General features: G+C 38.5%; 1 protein-coding gene across 9 annotated transcripts in view; it reads left to right on the top strand.

Annotated features, from left to right (window-relative positions):
- The first annotated feature begins 10,563 nt into the window (after window positions 1-10,563).
- Window positions 10,564-21,387, top strand: part of COL19A1 (collagen type XIX alpha 1 chain) — a 189,819-nt gene continuing 178,995 nt past the window's right edge. For 3 of the 9 annotated variants that reach the window (XM_072926515.1, XM_072926517.1, XM_072926516.1), the window contains exons 1-2: window positions 10,564-12,562; window positions 14,632-14,758. In XM_072926515.1, the coding sequence (XP_072782616.1) occupies window positions 14,668-14,758 (91 nt within the window). In that variant the 5' untranslated portion in view covers window positions 10,564-12,562; window positions 14,632-14,667. Of the gene's footprint in view, window positions 12,563-12,612; window positions 13,020-13,405; window positions 13,775-14,631; window positions 14,759-21,387 lie in introns of those variants that run through there. The other 6 variants (XM_072926510.1, XM_072926518.1, XM_072926511.1 and 3 more) reach the window with 5 other exon arrangements.

Raw genomic sequence — 21,387 nt, forward strand, 5'->3', positions numbered from 1 at the left:
AATAGTGGCCTAGTAGTAGTTACCTATGTAATTTTGACTTCACAGAAGAGCAAATTATTCTATTTTCTGCCATTTCTGTTCTATCTAAAATGTATGCTCCGTAATGATGTGTATCATTTATCTCTTAGTTTTCAGTGAATATGGATGCAAACACTGCCCTGTATAGGCCTGTGACCTGAGACAAAAACTTTAAATACATGGAGTCAAAATAACTTATTCTGGCACTGGAAAAGTTTTCCTAGAGAAGTTGTGGATGCCATAATGCTGGCAGTGTTCAAGACCAGGTTGGATGGAGCTTTGAGCAACCTGATCTAGTGCAAGGTGTCCCTGTCCATGGCAGGATGATGGGAGCTAGATGACCTCTAAGGTCCCTTCACACCTAAACCATTCTATGATTCTAAACCAGCTATGCAGAGTCAGGCATGTGCATGTACATAGTGAAGAGCAATCTCAGAGTCTCGATTAAATATTGGAAGTTTTGGCTTGTATAATGTTTATTCCACAAGACCCAAAGGAATAAGGCTTTAAACTACCACTAAGACTTAATGCTCCTTGTACCCTGTAAAGGAAACAGCAGAGACGGATGACTGTTACAGTAATACTTTTTCTTCTATGTTTTTGACAAGGTTTTAGTTTAATGTACTCTTCTTGTTTCGTTATTTCCTCCAGGAGAACTGCTTTTCTCTTTGGGTTGCAGTTGAATAATCATTGAAGGATGTAATGGAAACAGATGATATTAATAGAAGAAGAGTGATATCGAAAATCACAATTTTTTAATCGGTGACTCAAATAAATAATTTTAAATCAATCCAGAATCAGGAAGGGCCGCGATTTCAGATGCAAGGATCCCGTTCAAGCGGCAGAAGCCTGGCTTGGCGAGTCGGGGCATCTCCGCTCTGCTCCAGCAGAGGGCGCCCGCGGTGCAGGTCTCCGGCGCCGCCTCCGTGCGGGAGCTCGGCCGAGCCCTCAGGAGAGCCGGGCCTGGTCAGCGCTCCTGGGAGACATTTCCCATTTCCGCGCACGTTCTAGCGCAGCAAGAGCTTCGGGACCTGGTGTGTAATATATGAATTACTTCTCTTTTTTTAAAGTTAACTATATATCAGTTTTAAATCCAGCTTTTCAAAACTGAAATGGATTGTTCCAAATCTTGCTTTTTTTGTCAAGCTCTATCACTGTTGATATTGCTTTCCAAAGCATTCAAGACTATGATTCAGTGCCATCATAAAAATTTCCATTTCTGTAGATATGCACAGCTAGAGCTTACCTAAACTCTGCTATTTCTTCACTATATATTCAAGAAAGAATTATTTTCTATTAATGTATGACCAACTTACCTAAAATGTTCTTCCCAATATTTGTACCTACAGCATTTTCATTATGAACTCTGATGAACTTGGTAATTCAAGAACAGGTAGAAAATCATAATAAGTATGGTCCTGTTGATCTTTTCACCTTCATCTTCCAGTTTCTGTTGGTCTCTTATTTGTTACATGACAGACACACCAATAGGAGTTTGTACCATCCTGTATCTCTTCTCCATATTGACAGATCCCAGTGATTGTTCTCCCTCCCTTATTCCAGAAACTATTTTACTTGGTCACAGAACTGTTCAGTTCATTTGCCGGATTCTGTCCCCATTTTTTTGGTACAAAAAAAAGTGATACAGATAGTATTTTTCAGTGCAAAACACTAGAAATGTACATATTTTTTGTGAAATTATGCACGGCAGGTATTCACTTAAATGATTATGTGCCACTAAAATTGGACTGGCTTTGTAAGTAAAACGGGTCTGCAAATAGGGTCTCAGCACATATGAGAGAAAGCAGCTCTGAATGATAGTAGCATACTATCCTACTTAATAGCAGTGACTAATCAAATATTTTTGAAAAATAAGCAGTTACAAGTTAGACGAGGCATTGCTAAGCAACTTCAAAATTTGTTTCAATCCTACTTTTCCCATTCCAGTTTTCCAGTTGTCAGAAAAATAATGCCCTCAACATGTACTTAAAACATTCCCTTAAAATTTGGAGATGGCTGGCTTGCTGCAAAACGATCACATTACTGCAAGAGAAAAATCATTAAATTGAGTGCAAGGCTTTGCTTTCCTCGGCTAGAAAACATTGTGAACAGCTTGCTGTTGACGTAAAAATGATTGAGTAGGAAATAATGGTATGTCCATTTTTGTAGGGCTATTAAGATTGCCCAGGAAAAGGGTGATACAGTGAAATCAAATATAAGGTTTTATTTATGGGAGCAAATACTGCAGGGTTAACCTTACTGAGCAGCATACAGCATTTTGGAAAGTTGAAACTTTTTAATGGAGGTAACAATAGTTTCACACACACTGGGATGGCTTAAAAAAAGTTGGGATTTAACAGAAAGAAATGGTAAGTAGCAGTAGTGTAGCTGCGTTACTGCTTTATATGGTATTGATCGTGTAACTCTGCCATTGTGTTAGCTTCCACTGTCCAAGCATTCTGCTTGCTAATTGATGTCAATGAGCAGGAATGGTTCCAGAAAAAGACTCAAACCAACCAAACAAAAAACCCACCTACCACAAAACCACAGTGCTTTGTAGCAAAAAACCAGATGAAATAAAACAAAAAGCTCCTCAATCCTTCTTTGTTATTCAGAAAGAGTTGAGAATGGCCTAAGTTTGTACATAGAAATAAGATTTCTGATACCATAAGACTATTCAACAGATAAAGGCATATCATTATCAAAGCAAGCAGTCTCTTTCTGATATATTTATTTCTTAATTGTGCTCCCTTCAAGGATGACAGGAAGCATTTGCCATATTTTCTGTTTAGAGTGAAATCCTGGCTTCACTGAGGTCTCCAACACGCCTAACTCACAGCAATAGCTGCTAAGGGGAGGTCATGGAAGGCAGGTGTGACATTCTGGCCCAAATTAGGTTTATGCCAAAGCATACACTGACTTAGTGAATTCAAAATTTCAGTCTAAGTAAAAAAACCTACCAAACTTCCCATGGTCAACAGCAAAACAGAGGTGTTTTATTTGCACTGACTTTCTAGTTCTCTCTTGCTCATTCTTTCCAGTGAGATCCTAGAGTGGAGGTATATAGCAATGGCATCCTACAAGCAGCACAGGAGAGAACAACTATGTGCTAAATACGCAAATCTCACAGCAGAAGGCAACGTCATTAATGGAACTGGGATCAGTATTGTGGGAGAAATTTTATTTCAGGAAAAACAGTAAGAAAAGGAATGCCAAATTTATTTCTACATAAGGATGTTTTAATATTTTAAAAAATATTTCTGTTTTTAAATTAACCATGTTAACATTTTTTAAGTGTTATGTGAGAAGAAATTAAGTTGATTAAGCTATTTTCAGGGGGGTTTCTCATTGTACTATTTTAATAACTAAGGGTATTTCTTCTATTTTAGTTTTTTCCTTACTTGTGGTGTTCTCGTTCTTAATGCTGGTAGGTTTTCTGTAAATCATTGTCAAATGCACTTCTCAACTGTCAAAGTTATGAAGACATTTTAATACATATTTTAACTTCAGAGAAAAGAAGCTGAAATATAGGGGAAGATGGGGAAACTATGGTTCCACATAATTATGGATTAAATATATCTTAAGGCATCAAAAGCATACCCCTTGGCTGCATCAGAAAAGTGAAATCAAATCCTTAATTAAGTCTGGTTTATAGGGTTTTTTTTTTTTTGTCCAGGCCCACTTACACATCTGGAATGAACCATATAATGATGCTTCACTCTTGTCTCCATTTACTAATAAACAGAAAAACTTACAGGACTCTAAAATGGAAAACATCTTAAAAAAGAACTGCCTTGCATAGTATTCTATGCTGAAAGAGGTTGAATGAATCTTGATTGCATCAAGATTAGCTTGTGTTTCATTAACAAAGAGATTAAAAGGTATCTAGCCTAACCCATTTGGCTACTCTATATCAAAGGATACCCTAGTATCTTAATTTTCACATCTGTTTCTTTCTTTTTCTCTTATGGCCTCACCTCCTGACTCTCAAACTGGTAAATAATTCAAAGATAGAGTAGGAAATCACTAAATTATTCGATGATTTATATTTTAGATATCTTAGTTTACATAGGTGAGCAGTGATAGCCTCCCATGTGGTAAATGTCATCCTGCCTTCTGCCCCATTTCCTTGTATGGTTTTCCTTGCCTCGTCTCTCCAGTCTAGAGACTGCTGTCATCATGCATGCAAGGCAGAAGACTGGGGAGTTTGATGGAACAGTTTTTGAACTCAAGGTGATGGCAGTGACATAGACTGAGAAGTATTTAATTCTTCTGGATAAACTTCTGACACGAGAAATTACAGTAAGGCAGGGATCTGAGCAGTTATGACTAGCTCTCAGTAGTGCCTGGATCTAAAATGCAAGTAGAGAATGCTCTTTTACAAATTTTAATCTTTAATACTCTGATAAAATTACAGGAGTGGAAGTCCTCCACTGAAAATACTACTTATTTTTTTATCATCACCTAGATAATAAAGTTAGATTATATTTAAAAAGGATATGCACCTTTGCTATAGGCCAAGGTAAGTCTGTGCTAATGAAACTCTTGAGGAGATCTGCTCCAAAGGTAAATGGAAGGCCTTTATGTAGATGTAACTGGAAATTCTTATTTAATCACGTCTTCTGCAGGCAATGCTTGTGGAATATTCATTTAAGTCCTCTGTACATAGAATATGACTCAGTTTATTAGTATCAGTCCAATTTACTTTGTGAAAAATGTACATAATTATAAAAATGTGTTGCAGTAGTATAGCTCATTTTTATAGTTAACTTTCAGCCACAAATAGAGTATAAATATTTCTACATAAGACTACCTTATGTAAAGATATCTAAAATCCTAAAGTTTATTTAAACTGCTTGAAAGTCCATAGATTATATAAAACCTTTAGTCACACCCAGATTCAGTTCAGAAACTAAGGTGTCATGTTGAATTTAAGAACACTGTCACTCTAAAAGCAAGAGAGATACTTATAAAGAACAATTAACCCCAAATCTGTATTTTCCAAGGGAAATTATACCTTTAGTTTAGATCTCGGGTGCCTCACATGACTTGTATTCAGGTTTCAGCCCACTTGCTGTTTGCTTACATGTGTAGACAGAAGCATAGCTCACTTCTACAATTCCCTTAGCCTGAATTAACTGATAATGTTTAAAGCTAGATTTAAACTTGTGATTAAACTACTTTTTATTAACTCTGTGGTCTTTGCACCACAGGAGCACAGAAAATCAAGTGAATGTGTGTGTAATCCTTTGTCTTGCTGTAATTCAGAAGTATGCTTGGATGTAGACAGCTTCTTTCTTTGTGCACGAGTAACACTTCTCCAGAGGTTTGCTGTGAAGTACCCCAGGCAGACATGGGATACACTCCGACTCACACTGATTTATGTAGCAAAGCTCAGTACTAGGGAGGACTCTGAAGGAGGCTTGCCAGATTTGTCATTTGGAACCAGGCTAGTCTAATTTGGCAGTCAAACACAGGATCTGATTGCAAGAAGTAATTCTGTGGGAATGATAAACCCTGTGTAACAACAAATGTGTGCCTCATTTTTGGTTATGTATTCTTCTTACAGGCCTTCTGTGGTTAGAGGTTTTGTTTGTTTGTTTGGTTTTGCTTGTTTGATTTGGTTTGTTTTTTTTTTTTTCCCACTCCTGCCATCAGACTTAGTGTATTCTGTTTTAAGCTACTCTTTTTTTTTCTAATTTTATTCTCCAGGTGCCAAATTATCTCTTGAAGTAAACTTTAAAGTTCCCTAAAGACCAGTGAAGTATCTGTAACTTATTAACAGTTCTTTAAATAAGTAACCTCTATTCTAAGTCCTGGGAAATGGAACAATATTGAAATAGGAGAAACAAGCACAATGTCACTGATGAATCTTTGAGCAACTCAGTCCTAGAACAGTTTGTGAGTTCTTATTTTTTATCAAATCTGACCTTTTAGTTTTAACACACAAACCAGAATTACTTCTTCACAAATAGGTTTGAAAGCATGTCAAGCTATGATTATTCATACTTTAAAAAATTGGACAATTTTAATACAAAAAAAAGATGTCTCTTTGTGAAAAGTGTCTTCCCTGTGTAGAAGACCAGAAGATAAAGAGCTGATGTGTATGTCTCATGCACTCCCAGGGGTGGAGCCAACCCAAGATTGTTTGAAATAACATGCTGTGAGAAAGAACAAGATATGGCTGGAGAAGAGGTGGGGGTGGGGCATATGGAAGTGAGGCAGCACTTTTCTGGGGAAAATGTCCTTGTTTTGGCTCCTGGAAATACATACAATGTAGTAAAGCACTGGCACTGGAATGAAGTGAAGAAGCTGGCATGAACTGTAAGGGAGGATTGAAACCACCCAAGATCCCCGAAGCCCTCCAACCCATTTCCAGAAAGGTCTAGAAGAATGAATTGCACATGCTAATTAATTTACTTAGAAAGAAAGAAACTTAACTCCAGGGCTACAAGGGCAACAAAAAAGTATCTCCACAAAGTCTTGCAGCATCAGCTGGGTCAACACTGGAGCCAGGACTGGTGATCCCTACTTCCTTTCCTTCCTTTCCTTCCTATCATGTTCTTACCCTAGGAGGTCAGGATGTGAAAATGCTTGTCATGTAAAAATATAATCTCACTAAACAGTTGCAGGATGCCAGTCTAAACTGTTTGAATATAGTTGGTTCCAGCATTAATAATTGGTTCCAACACAATTAGTCCATGGCTAAGTTTACTAATAAGATTTAGCTGGATTCCCCTTACCAGGAAAGGGAAGAAACCAAAGCAGTTTGTAGCAACTCCAGGCTTCATCAAAATGGCATGTTCATGCTAAATCACTTGGCCTTGCTTCAAAATTAAATTTCTCCATTGTGTACAAACCAGTTCTGACATGCCAAAAAGAAACAATTTAAAGATTGAGGCAAATAGTACTCTTGATACATTACATGGCTACATTTGTTTTAAGTACTTTCCATTTATTTAAATAGTGGCCTTTATAGGAGGTAGCTTCCTAGTAAACAGGAAAATTTATTTGAATCGCAGTGCATAAACACACAAATAGTCATGCAAACATGGTCTGATAGGACTTTGGACTGTCATCTTCTATTACTGCTGAAATCCTCAGCTCCCAAAAATACATAAATACACAGGGTGATACAGGATATTGACTTGCAATATGTATAGGTCAGTAGGCTGGTTTAGAGGGCATGTGACAGCCAGATCTTTTTTTTCTTTTTCCATGTACTTTAGTCTTACTTCTAGCTGCAGTCTTTTAGACACTATTGAATTCAGGGTTCTTTTTACATCGGAGACCATAACTAGATCATTCTAGGCTTACACATCAAGCTTGCATAAATCAACAAAACTACTTTCTTAAAAGTGTAATGGTTAAACCCCGAGAACATTACTCCTAGATGCAAGACAAATAAAGTATGTGAATGCAGAGATACAGATTAAATATGCACTTATTATGACTTTTTAGATTATTGTGCCTATTTATTCAGCAATAAATATAAATAAAATACTTGTCATTTTAATATTTCATTTTTATGTTGCTTGACAGCACTGAAATAGCATAATAATAAATAGCTCTGCATGAACTCAGAATCCTGGATGGGCGAATATAATTGTAGCTACTATGCTGATAAAACTGATGGTCACTATATATCAGTTAGTATGGCATATGCAAATTTAAAGAAGTTACTTTCTGAAACTATGAAACTCCTTATAACTGGACCTAAAAAATGGATTATTTGTTATAGTGGTATTCAATTTTTAAATACTATTAGGGCAAATTAGCTGGCTAGAAAGGACAAAACAGTAAGAGACAGTGGCTAACACTGAGACTTGAGAACTCTTGGACATATTTGTTACAATTTAAAATCTATTCTTCATCTTGTTGAAATTAAAAGAAAACAGGCACGAAGTATTCTCTGTCCTGAAATAATGCTTCCCATTAAGCCTGGAGGTCTTATACAGCCTAGTCTATTTGTAGGATCTTAAACTTTGCAGATACCTATTTTTTTGCTCTTCACCTTCCTTTTTCTAATATTTGCATTATATAAATTTTAAATTAACACATTTTACTAATTTATAGATGCTTTAAGACTGTGTGTAGGATTTTACCATATTCATATAGAAATATTGGGCAAAAAGCTATACGTCCCAGCAAAGCTGCCTAAAACCTGGCTATGACCTTTTCATTATGTGTAATGACTTTTAAAGACATATGGACACTTCAATTTAAAACAAGCCAGAAGATGTGCTTTGACTTGTTTTGGAAAGTCACCTTTCAGCTCTTGTCTTCCTTAATCAGATGTCTGGCAACTTTTTTCTTATGCAATACAAAAGCCACCAAAATGTATGTATTTTCTGCTTTACAGGTAGGGCAGATTCTATTTGAAGGCAAGAAGAAGAACTGTGGTGAACTTTAATTTTGTTTTATTGTGTATGTCTTTGGTTCATGAAACAATAAAGTTGTGGTAAGCTGTTTAGGGTATGGCTATGTATATATATATATGTACTCGCACACACATACGCACACACATATATACATATGTATTTATCCATAGGAAGAAAAAGGAAACTGGGCCTTTCACAATATCAGGAACATTTTAATGCTATTAATCTTAGCATTGTTCCTCTAAGCTGGGACTGATATTTTACTGATTTCTACCAATCCAGAAGTTATTCGGGTTTGAATAACTTAGCTTTTGAATTTTTGAACTAACACTTTATAGAGTAGTATATACTGAAAAATGTATTTTTCTGGAATAATAATGAATACTGTTCAAAGCATATGATACAGATTTTGGCATGTTTGCTACTGGCAAATATAAGCAATATATAATTGATTTTGACATTGATTTTAAGACTAAACATTGTGAATTATTATTTTTTTGAGATTGGGTTTATCACTGGCATTGGAATTCAAGATAAAGAATGTATCTTTTTTTTTTTTTTTGGTGGTTGCTGTACCATTAAATTTACTACCCATTGGTTATTTTAGGACATGTTGTAAAGTGTCAAGGAGTAGAGAAAATGCCTGAGCTAAGACAACAAATACCACAAAACTATGATGACAAATATTCTGTCTGTATTTTTTTTTTTTTGTGTTATTTTGGCCCCTCTACTGAAAATCTGAGTGCTGCTTAACTATGCAGTAGAAGTAGCAGTTGGGTTTTTTTCTTTTTGTCTCCCATAGCAGAAATGAAGTGACATCCAGCTTTTCTGTGGGCTTTGCTGCTTAGGAGTGCTTAGTATGTGTGCACATGCATATAAATAATTCCATTTTTATGTAGTTTTTGCCAAAGTGCCCTCATTTGAGTGACATTTTTGCTCCATTTACATCAATGTTAAAATTTACATTAACTTCCCTAGGGCTGGGATTCCACCTGTTTTGTCTAAGTTCATCATAGTTCACCATGTATTTAAAAGCATTTATATTTTAATTGCTTCAGTGGAATGCAATTGTCGTGACCGGCAAATCTTGCAGAGGGCAGAAAGGATCATCTGGCAAGGAACAATGCCACATAAGGACTTACTCAACAGAACAGAAATACTGAGCACTACATTCAGCGAGAAATTGCGTGGTAAGGGGAATTACAAATTAATCTCCTTTTACAAAACTTTTTTCAAGTAGGATACTGCTGCTGCTTTTAAAGAGTTTTGTCCAAGTTAACAGCTTCATTCCTGCATATGTGTTGTTGTAAGCAACAGTTTAAAATGTGGGTCTAACAAGATGGAGACAAATCTGTTAACACCACACAGAGAGCAAATTATGCAACTTGGCTGGTTTGGATGTCTAATCATGACAAAAAAAAGTAACAAAGGGTGAAAGTGAGTGTTAGCAATAGAGAAAGATTTTCTACAAAAAAAAAGTCAGTGCTTTAGCCCCCCCGATTCTCTCACCTTTTCCCTCTGCATCTTGCCTGCAACTGCAGCTGTAGTAAAAGCTGTTCAGTGGAGCAGTTTCGCCTTGGCACAGGAGATGGAACGTTTTCTGCATGTCTGTGCTAAGTATGGCTTCAAACCTAAATTTCTCTACTTTCTGCTTCTTGGTGTATTTTTCTTGACTCTTTCCTGGATCCAGGTCTAATTCTGTCTTCTGTGTGCTTTAGCTAAACTCTGAGATAGATGGAAAAATATGTTGCTGCAAAGACAAGATGGGATATCATCCATTGGCTGCTGCTGCTTCAGCTTATCAGTTTTGAAGCAGATAAGACAATGTATAGACATTTTCTCTGGAGTGCATCAGTAACTGCAGGTGAGGAAATGTTTGGGATTCCTAGGATGTTACTGGGAACAACAGATGTGTCACCAGTTGTGGCTTTGTTTCCTGTATTATGGGAGGCAGAGAGAAACCATGTTTTGGAGGTCATGACAGAGGTTTTTAAACAGTAAGGTTTTTCTTTTTTCCAATTTTCATGTCACTAGTCATTCAAACTATTTTTAATAATGTGAACAGTGTTGTCCATAAATACGTATGATGGCAGTCCCTAATGTGGTGTTTCTCAACTAGTACAAATCCCTGTAATTCCTTTCATTTATGTGAACTGGAATAATCTTGTTAGGTTGAAGATCTGGCCCAGAGTACAGGAAGTGTATGTCTTAGTCAAGGAACATTGTAGCAGTTTCTAATTCTTCTACTTACTGCTTTCATGCAGATATGAAGTGTTTGCTAAAGTTGACATGGTCCAAATAAGGTATTTAGTTTTCTATTTGTAGTGTCATATTTTGCAAGGGAAGCAACATCCTTGCTTCACAGGAAATAAAGACTGTATTTGGGTCTGGACCTTGAAGTATTGCTGAAATTTTAAGAGGCAGAAATATTTCTTTAAAGGATAAACTGATTGTTTGTGCAAACTCTTATGCAATTAAAATGCTTAGCTACTTCAGAGCTTATATTTGATTGAAATTAATGAGACTGTTTATATTCATGCAAAGTAGATGAATCCAGGTATTAGGATGTGTAAAATGAAGTAAAAAAAATATAATTTTGTAGCTTGAAAGAGCAATGAGAAATGCAGTTCTTCTCAAATTTAAACTAAAAAAAAAAAAAAAGATGATGCCTTTTATTATGGGCAGAGCTTTTACAAAGGTCTTTCAACTGAGGATCTCACAACCCTGAAACACAGAATTAGGGCTCAACATTGAGGCCTTTATCAAATGAACACTCTGAAGAAGAAGAAGAATGCTCCGATGATTTGTCAGCTGTGGGATTTGGCTCTTGCACCTCACCCTGAGAGGTAACACAGCTTTACTTTCTATAATTTTCAGAATGAGCAAGCAAGAAGTGTGACTTGCCTAAAGTTACACCACAAGCCTGTGGCAAAGCCGTGGAATAAAACACCCCAGCAGATGTGTACGTAAGCTGCAATTTCATCTTTCTCTCATGATTCTAAGTTGGGAAGAACAACAACTGTTTTGAAATTCAAACCAGGAAGATAATCATGTCTTTCCATGTGATTTGTTGGTTATCCTGGCTAGTTATCCCGATTGAAATGAGGAAACACTGAGGAAACAAAATCTGCTGAGTGGGTGGGAGGATTTTGGGTATGGGAGCTGGGGGTAGAAGAAAGTTTACCCTATATATTTCCTGATCTGAAGATCAATTGGCTAAACTGATGTTAAACTGATAAATTTTCAGATGACGACCTTTCTTTTTTTCTCCCGTCAGAATAATTCAACTAGAAAAAGGGAAAATATATCTTGGATATAAATAAATAAATATAGAAATTATATACATAAGGTCTTCTCTCTGTGTTCTCTATATCTGTTTCTAGCTGGTTTACTTCTCTCTGTCCTATCTGGTTCACATCTTTAAAGTGCAATACAGAAAACTGCCACAAGCACACTTGGAGAACCTGACAAAAGTGCAGTTTGGCAAATTCAGCTAAGAGCCAGTGGCAGTGCCTAGTCTCACCATTTCATCACTGACAGATGATATTACAAGTGCAAGAACATTCAGGTTTGTAAACAATAGATTTTAAAAGGCAAAACAAATTTCTGTAATTCACTGTGCATTACAGCATCAGTGCCATAAATAGGTGTACTCTCTTGGTTGCTTGCATGGCTGATTTTTAAATTTATGATTAAGTATATAAAAGTATATAAAATTAAAGTATGCTTACATTTAAAAGATAAAAGCTAGTTTCTGACGATGTAATAATGTACATAAGTGGTTCTTCACAGCTAGAAACCAGATACTCTTTCATTCATGTATTCAAACCATGGCTGTCTAATTTATGGAACTGTTGAGAGGGTGCTTTTAGAGAGGTAGGGGGAAGGAGAAAAAAAACACAAACATTTTTTACATTATTACCTAGCTTGGGATGTACAAGTATAATTATGTAAAATCTATGTCTGGGTGGCTGTTTGTTCTTTCTTGCAGAGTATTCTGTGCTCACTGAGTGGGAGGGTCACACTGTGCGACTAATAAGGACAGAGCTGCATCCCCCTCTACCACTCTTTGGAGACTCACTACAGCAACTCCTCGGCACTACAGCAGCTTTGTACAGGCATTTTCAGTGCTTCTGGGGGACACACCAATAAAAACATTAAAGGTAAGCCACTCACCATTTGTAGTCAATTATCTAAACATATTACATGTGCACACTCACACATACTACACTATTCCTGGCTTGTTTTGTGGTGGTTTTGTTCAGGGGTTTTTGGTTTTGAGGTCCAACATTGTCATTTAAGTTTATCATTGCTCATATTAACTATGTCTTATATAAACATTATCTATACCGTAAGTTTTTAACGTACTGCAATCAGCCTGTGCTATAGTATTCTGCTCATGATTGTGTAAATACGCTGTATATGCCCGTGGTTGACTATAGGTGTATGCTAAGATATGCAAATAGAAACAGCCCTGCTAAATGAGCGGTGATTCACAAAACTGATTAAAGTGTTGCGAATTGCCACTATGCTGATTGTGCATATATTTACATTTAAAAACCTACCTTGCAATTATCACGCGTGCCGGGCGGCCTGCGCGCAGTTGGTGGGAGCGCGCTGGTGAGCGAGCGGCGGCAGGGCGGGCAGTGCCCTGGGGAGGGGGCACCGCGCCGGCCGCGGAGCTCGGCCGGAGCGCGGGGATGCCGCGGGCCGATCCCGGCCCGATGGGGCCGATCGCCGCCCCCGGCCCGCGGGGCCCCTCACCTGCCGGCCCGGCGCAGGTGCCCCGCGGCACCGGGGCTGCCCCGCTCGCCGGCGCCGCCGGCCCGGGCAGCTCCTGGCCCCGCTCCGCCAGGGGCTGCGGAGGGAGCGGCGGCGGGCGCCCGCCCCTTGCCCGCTCTGTGGGCTCACCGCGCTCCCGGCGCCGCCGGCAGGGGCCGGGAGCCGGGGCGGGCGCGGCGGAGGGAGCCGGGGCGAGGCGCGGAGCCGGGACCGGAGAGCGGCTCCGGCAGCGGGGCGGAGGCGCTGCCCGCCTCCAGCCGCGCCGCGCCGGGAGCTGCCCGCCTGCCTTCCCGCCCGGGTGTTGAACGCTCCCTGCGGGAACGCGGCTCGATCCAAGGGAAGAGAGGCTGCCGGCACTGCCGGGTTAGAGTCCGTGCTGCCGAGGGCTCGGGTCGCTCCGCGGCGCCCCGTAGGCTCCGGTGCGCGGCTGTGCGAGGGAGCGCAGCCTCCTGGAGCGGCCGGCGGGAGAGGACCCAAGCCCGGAGGTGCGGTGGCAGTGACGGGGTGGCGGTGTTGGTGGTCAGAGCCCTTCAGAAAACCAGAGCTCCGGAGCGGCAGCCCTACTGAATTCCCGTCTCCTGCTTGTAAAGCAGGTGCAGGAAATTAAATGATAATTTATTTGAACATGCATTCGCTTTGCTGCTGGTGGGAAGGCTAGAAAAGTTAATCATGATGTAGTTGCTATCAGTACATTACAGAATAGCTTTGATGATGAATAAGGTGCCTTGCGAAAATAATTATAAAAATTGCATCTTAGGTATGCGATTTCCTTTTCTTACAGAAGGTGTGACTAGAAAAATAGTAGACATTTTCTGTGTTTCATTAAATTAGTGTGTATTTATACATTGCAGTTGGCTTGGAAATAAGCTTTTGTCTTCTAATGACAGTACCAGTTTGTGTTGTTGAAGCCTGTACTTTTGTGAGATTTAGACTAAAAATTCAATATAGGCTGCTCTAGGCACTTTGCAAGGTGGTGAAACATTGTATTTTGGTTTCTTTTGTGGTTGAATTCAAACAATTGCATGTTGCCTTTGTTCCATTTGAGGACTACTTCAGCAGTCACTGTAAGTGTTGTGATACCAGTTTAGCTAATGTACTGAATGTTGAAAAGTAATTTGGGGAGAAGTGTAAAAGAAAATTAGTAACTACTAATGAAATGAACATTCAGTGCCTTTGCAATAAATATCTCCAAGTTAGTATTTCAAAGGTGTTACTTCTGAGTTTATAATAAAGAACTAAAAAGGAGTATACCGATCATTTATTTCCAAACTGGCATAAATCCTTTTTTGTAGAGCCTTAAACAGATAAATTATGCATTTGCATATGACTAGCAATTTCCTCTTCACAGTTAAGAAGTTCTTGTTTGTAGTATTCTGACAAGGTGATAAGAATAATACAAGTGAGAAGAATAATACAAGATCGTTCTGAATATGCTTATTTTTTGTTTCAGATTTATAGCTGTTTGTTCACATGTGTCCAGGAGGAGATGAAGTACATTGGATCCTGCATAGTTTGGCTTTGTATGGCAGTCTTCCTCCTTCCTGTTTCTACTTCTGTGGCTGTCAGTGACCAGACAGGTACTTCCATTTTTCATGCCCATCACAGACCAAAGGCGTAAATCTCAGTACTGAAAATTTTTTAGCAAATAACAAGAGCACATAGAAAATAAACAATATGAACAGATAAAATTATACAAGGTTGTTTTAAATCTCTTTTCTGAAATGAACTAAGTTTGAAGCAGCTCCAGAGCAGCCTTTCTGCTTCCTGTGCATGGAAGATTCATGTTTGGTGGTAACTGTAGCTCCTAGGAGTACCATACAAAACAAGATTATAAATCAGAGTTTGCAAAACTTTTGTGAACAAAATCATGTGGCTTTATTACAGCAGAGCAGTTATCACATTGACCTAAACAATCTAATGCTCATGTTAACTGTACCTATACTTAATTCTAAACTGGGTCATATGTTTCACACAGAGTGAAAATAATCCCTTTTTCCTAAGAAAATGGGGGAAAGAAATAGGAGGATATTGTTTAACTTAAAAGCTGTTACCTGTCTTCTGCAAATTTTCTAATATTTCCCTATTTTCCTCTTTTTCTTACTTCCACGTTATCTAGTGTTCTCACTTAAATTCTACATTAACTCTCCAGAATGTGGTAAATTCTGTCTGAAAGACACAACATATGTGCTTGTCAAATATGGAGCATCAGTTTTCTAGAATTTCTCAGCAAGTAGTTCAACTTCCTATAATTTTCCTACACCTATTAGCAAGGAAAACATGTTTATTGCTCTTTAAATTGAGTTGGTTTTTTTCTTAAAAATAAAATTAACTCTTAGTAATGCTGTTCCTTTCCAGAAGTCTTATTAAAGATAATAAAAACTACCAACACACAACAACTTTGAATATCAACAACTCATTTGTAACTCAGGCCCAAGGAATTTATAAGTCCATGACTAGGAAAATAATCGTTTTACTACCCCTGGAAAATATAAGCAGTAATAATGAATAAATAATAAGTGTAATGTGTGGGCTCTGAGGTAATAATAATGCATTGTGAAGAGCCAGAATTTAAGTCAAAGTCTTTTCCCCTTATATTTTTAGGGCAGTGAGGCTAAGTGCTCTGCTGATGAATTATTCTTAACCCCTCTGAGAGAACAAGCCTACATCATTGCTGTGAAATCATTCTGTCTGAAATAAGAAAAATAGGTTTTATTCCGTCATTGCTAGGTAGTGGGTTGCAGAAGAGAAGTTTTTAAAGTGCTAAAATGGTGCGAGTACAGAAGGTTCCTTAGCAATAGAGATTGAAAAATGTTAAAATTCTAGGAAATGTTGCTTCTTTTCTTTTGTATTTTTTTTTTCCTTATGGAATGATGCCTTAGTAAATGTTGGGCCAGCCACAGAAGATGTGGCAGATACACAGAACTGTGAATAAACAGTTTATCTGAACTGTGTATTGCGTTCTGTTAGAAGTTTGTAGCTAAGCAGCCAATGATGAAGTTGCAGTTTTCCTTAGTGTGATTGCCACAAATAGATCACACATGGGTCCAGTTGAACTGCTAGGAAGAAAAGGAGAGGTTGAACCTCTCCTGTGAATAACTGAGGGTGTGCACTTGAAAGAGGCTTCTTCAGTTTGTGGAGGTACAGGCAGATGGTGAGGAATAACAAGCTGCTAGCTGCCAGCTTGAGCAGCTCTGCCAACAGCAGGTGTGTGAGTTAAGCCCAGAGATAAACTCCAGTTGATAAGAGAAAAGAGACTCTACTAGAGTTTGTAGGGATGGTTACCGTTGTAAAAAGAAATGCGAGTTATGAACCAGAAAGCAGGAGTTGGGAAAGAATGGACTCAGGAGCGGAGCAGTGGTAAAAGTGGTACAGATCCTTCTGTTTGTTGCTCTGCTCTGTTCAGCTGAATCAAACCCTCTGTGCAGCAAAGTTGTCTTGTTCCAGTTTTGTAATTTGTATGCAGGTGAATCTGTTACAAATTTGAAATCTGCTTGCTTCATGGAGAGAGTAATATCTAAAGGTTTTGGGGTTTATTTTTCCTATCTTGCATTCAGTTGTTCTTTCTGGGGCCTTTGTTCCCTCCCATGTACAAGTTCTGTTTAAATCAGCATCTGTGCTTCAGTATTTGCCTAGCCGATCTTTCTGGTTTTCTTCCTTCGACAGCATTTATTTCTCTGGGCTAATATGGAAGCTTTTCCAGCAAAGCATGTTTAGGTGGGATCTGAGATTATTTTATTGCATCTTAAAATTTCTCACCTACTTGAATCTAAAGGAATGGCCTCAAATACATGGAAAAGTGTAGACTAGAATTAATTTGAGGGTGGTGAGAGAAAGACGTGTTTTAGGGGAAGGATTGACTTGTGTGCATATGTAAGGGAAAGCTTTCTGAGCAGGCATGCTGAATATACTTTGACTTATTCATTGGGCCAATATTGTAGTAAATAAATACCAGTGTTGACAGAAGAGTCAGAGGCTGAGAGGGTATGCTGGATCTTCTTGGAGCAGTCATCCTTAGGCTCTGAGGGTGCCAGTAAGCATTAGATTCACATAGAGGATTTCTTTCAGTTCTCATGTTTTGATATGATTAGTGTTCATTAGAAGGAAGCACTCTCTTCTCATGATGGAGTATAACAAATCTGAGGGGAGGGAGTTCAGGAGTTTTCCACAGGCACATTTTTGATCTCGCTGCAAGCGTACTTTCTTCACGTTGTCAATTTATTATTATTGGGAATATTGGGTTTGAGTGTGGATGTTAGTTCTTCCTGTAGTAATACATGAAGTTCTAATTTGATCATTCCTGACAGCTTTATATTAAGAATATTACTATTCTGTCTCATTCCAGATCATTGCTTCTTTTTCAACTTTCTTTTACAATTAGAGCTTTTTAAGTCACTTGCTGATCCATGAAAAATGTAGTATAAACAAAGTGCTATCAGGGACTATCAAGCATGGTGAATTTTCCTTGTCTTTTGATACAGAATGTGTTGTGAAAAGTATTGGTTATGGATCATGATTTTAGATAGACACTTTAGCCCAAATACAGTGAGTGATTTCAAGTATACAAATCAGTTCAGCTTTTTGATTTTAATCTTTTAGTGCAGCTAGATACTTCTCCAGATCAATATAATGACCCTACAGTATCTCTCATATACAATATCTTCATATTCCTGATATTCCCATCTGACCTGGCCTTGAATGTTTCCAGGGATGGGTCATCTGCCACCTCTCAGGGCAACCTATTCCAGTGTTTCACTGCCATTATTGTAAAGTCTAGTCTAAATCTAACTTCTTTTATTTAAAACCATTACTCCTTGTCCTGTCACAACAGGTCCTGATAAAAAGTCTTTAGCCATCTTTCTTACAGGCCCACTGGCTAGAAGGCTGGAGTAAGGTCCTCCTGGAGCCTTCTCCAGGCTGAAAACCCTAATTCTCAGGAGAGCTGCCTCAGTTCTCTGATTTTATTTTTTTTTTTGTGGCCTTCTTTTGCATCTATTCCAGCAGGTCCACATCTTTCTTGTGTTGGGGCCCTTTCTTGTGTTGGTGTTGGATGCAGTAGTGAGGGTGGGGGTTTTTCATGAGAGCTGATGGGCAGAATCACTTCTCTTGATCTGCTAGCCATGCTTCTTTAGATATAGCCCAGGATGTGACTGACTTTCTGGGATGTGAGCATGCATTGTTGGTTGATCTCCTGCTTTTCATCCATCAGTACTCTCAAAGCCTTCTTGTCAGGGCTGCTCTCAATTCCTTCAACTCCCAGCCTCTTTTGATACTGAGCATTGCCCTGACCCTGGTGCAGCATCTCATGAGGTTTTTGAACCTCACAAGATTCCCATGAGCCCAATCTCAAGCTTGTCCAGGTCCCTCTGGATGACATCCTTTCCTTCAAGTGTGTCAACTGTACCCACTCATCTTAGTGTCATCTAAAAATGTGCTGAGGGTGCATTCAATCCCTTAATCTATGTCATTAATTAATTAAATAGCATTGATCCCAAATGGGACACTACTTACCACTGATTTCCATCTGGACATTGGGGAGTTGACCATTTCCCTCTAGATATGACTGTCCAACCAATTTGTCATTCTCCAAGCAGTCCACACATCAAATCCCAGTCTCTACAATTCAGAAAGATTGTGGGGACCATGTCAAAGGCCTTGCAGAAATCTGGATGACATCGACTTGTCCATTCCCTTGTTCACTGGCGCAGTCAGTCCATAGCCACTCAGTGGCTCACAAGAACGAGTCATGCAAGACTTGCCCTTGGTGAAGTGGCGCTGGTTGTCTCATGTAATATGAAGTCCTGCTTGTCACTACTTACTCTTCTTCATGGGAGAATGTAGCTCTCCAGGGGGCCTAGCATGGGTATCCTAATCCTTCAGATCTGTTGCTTGAATTTGTTATTTCTGCCTGCCAATGCTTCTATGTTACTTCATAACCAGCTAAATAGTCACCAGACTTGAAGCTGACTTTTTTACTATATCATGTTCCCTTCATTCTTCCCACCCTTGTCTTAATTTATATATATATATATATATATTGTAATGTAATATAATCTTCTTTACAGAGTAAAATAACAGAATACAAAAACTTCACATCTTCTTTGCTGGTGCCTATATACTTGAGACAACAGATATGTAAGAAATCTGAATACTTGACCTTGAAAATAAGCCAGCTGGATCTGCTTATCTTCATTAGGAATATGTGGTAGACTCACTGGATATCATTGCTGATATTTGCAAGTGTGTGGCTAGCTCTGAAGATGTTACCTATGTCTGTGTGTTTATGAAGCCTGATCCAGTAAGAGTATGAGAAAAATCTTGGGTAATATGTGTTTCTGCATGAAACTTGAGTCAACACAGAATATGGGTATACATTAGGTTGGGCTTTGCTGTTTGACCATATTCTTTGGGATTGTCATGGCAGTTTCAGTGCCTTTGCAATGTGCATGTCAGTGGTGGTAGATGGCAGCTAAAAACTTCACCTGAATGTGAAGTTTAAAGTATCACATGGGTACTCATGGAGTGAATCTAGCCATTACAGGTTTCACTAATCTGCAGAAGCCAAGACTGCCCATTGGAAGTTACAGTTCCCACTCAGGAAGTGCACACAAGAGAAATCTGTAAGAGGGAGACTGAAGCACATGCCACAGTCTCTTCTGTCCGCATTTGCATGGAATGGAAAGCTGAGCACAGTGCCTAGATGGAAGTTGCAGTGTGCTTCAACAGGTGTCCTGATCATTCCAGGAATTTGGAACGTGCATGTTGCAACGATATGTTTAGATGCAATGCCTTTTTTTTCTTTTTTTTTAAATTATGTTATTAGAAAACAAAACAAAAATCTTACTAATCTTAATAGTGAGAGAGAAGACAAGGATCTATGATGTACCTGCTTGGTCTGAATAAATGAATATTTTCAAGATCATTGGATTGATTTTATATCAGTAAGCTCATAGCTAGAACTCACTGATTTATAAAGACCAAGGCCAAATTTTTTGCATAGGTAGACTCATTGATTTAAAGATAAGTTAACTTGACCTATGATATCACTGGTTTAATATGAATTTTTTTAGTTCAGACCACACAGATATGCAGTCCACACATGTGCAGAGCAATCTAGTGTATGAATGTAAGCTTATTCCTCTTACTTTCATGAATTTTATAGTAATGTATTTTAACAGGCCAGATAGGTTCATGGTTTCCCACTGGATTAGCAGTAAGGGTTTATCTTGTTCTTTTTCTTTCCTGAATATCTTCATGTAGACTTTGTCGTTCAGCTCCCAACATGTTGAATGGGCTGATTGCCTGTTTTGTCTCAGGCTAAAGAAAATTTAAGGATCTGCTAGCAGTCTAAAAATCGTGGAAGAGGTTAACTATACAAGCTGTAACTGCAGAAAGAATTTTCATCACTCTATAATAATGAAAGTTGTCAGTCCTGGTATGGAGAGAGTTTGGTCTTGTTATTTGAGAGTTTTCCCCTAGCTCTCTGGTAAAAGGAATAGTGCTGAACTAAATGAGTGCATCAGCAGCATGCAGTAGAAGATTCACCGTAACTCTTTCAGTCCATCTGAGGATGCGGAATACAAATAAATAACTAACACTTAAATGGCTTGTCTATGCTGTGACTGTTATGCCACTGATAAAAATAGGTCCAGTCTGTGGCATGTGAGGAATCATTGCTATCATCTGGATAACACAAAAATTAAGGCTTGAGTCTTTATTTAGACTTGGAAGAAAATGGCTGTGGGGAATAAACTCAAACTTTCTAGTCTTTCACTGCTTATGTAAGCTAATGCTGAAAAGAAAAAGCACACTTGTGTCCCAGGTTCTCTAAAGCTTACATCAGTTTAGGGTAAAATCAGCAATAAATGCTTTGTCTGTTCTTATAAGTACTATCAGGAATTTAACCAAAAAGAGAATCTGCCTTAGAATTTATTGAATAGTTTTGAAAAATCCCTTTAGAAAACATGTAGATTTAAGAAAAACATCTTTCCATATATGTCTGACATTCTTCTGTGACTTCAGCCATAAATGGCTTCCTTTACGCCAGGTTATTTCTTACAGCTATAGTTATGTAAATGTACCCTAACAACATTCATTGATTTAGAGTGGTTGTGTATAGAATTCTGTACTTCAATAATCTGTATTTGATTGAAAGTTGAGGTTTGTAAACTAAAGGGCATCTAAGGTGAGCCTGTTTCTGTCCCATGTG

Source organism: Taeniopygia guttata, chromosome 3 (genome assembly GCF_048771995.1).
Source record: "Taeniopygia guttata chromosome 3, bTaeGut7.mat, whole genome shotgun sequence".
NCBI classification, from domain to species: domain Eukaryota; kingdom Metazoa; phylum Chordata; class Aves; order Passeriformes; family Estrildidae; genus Taeniopygia; species Taeniopygia guttata.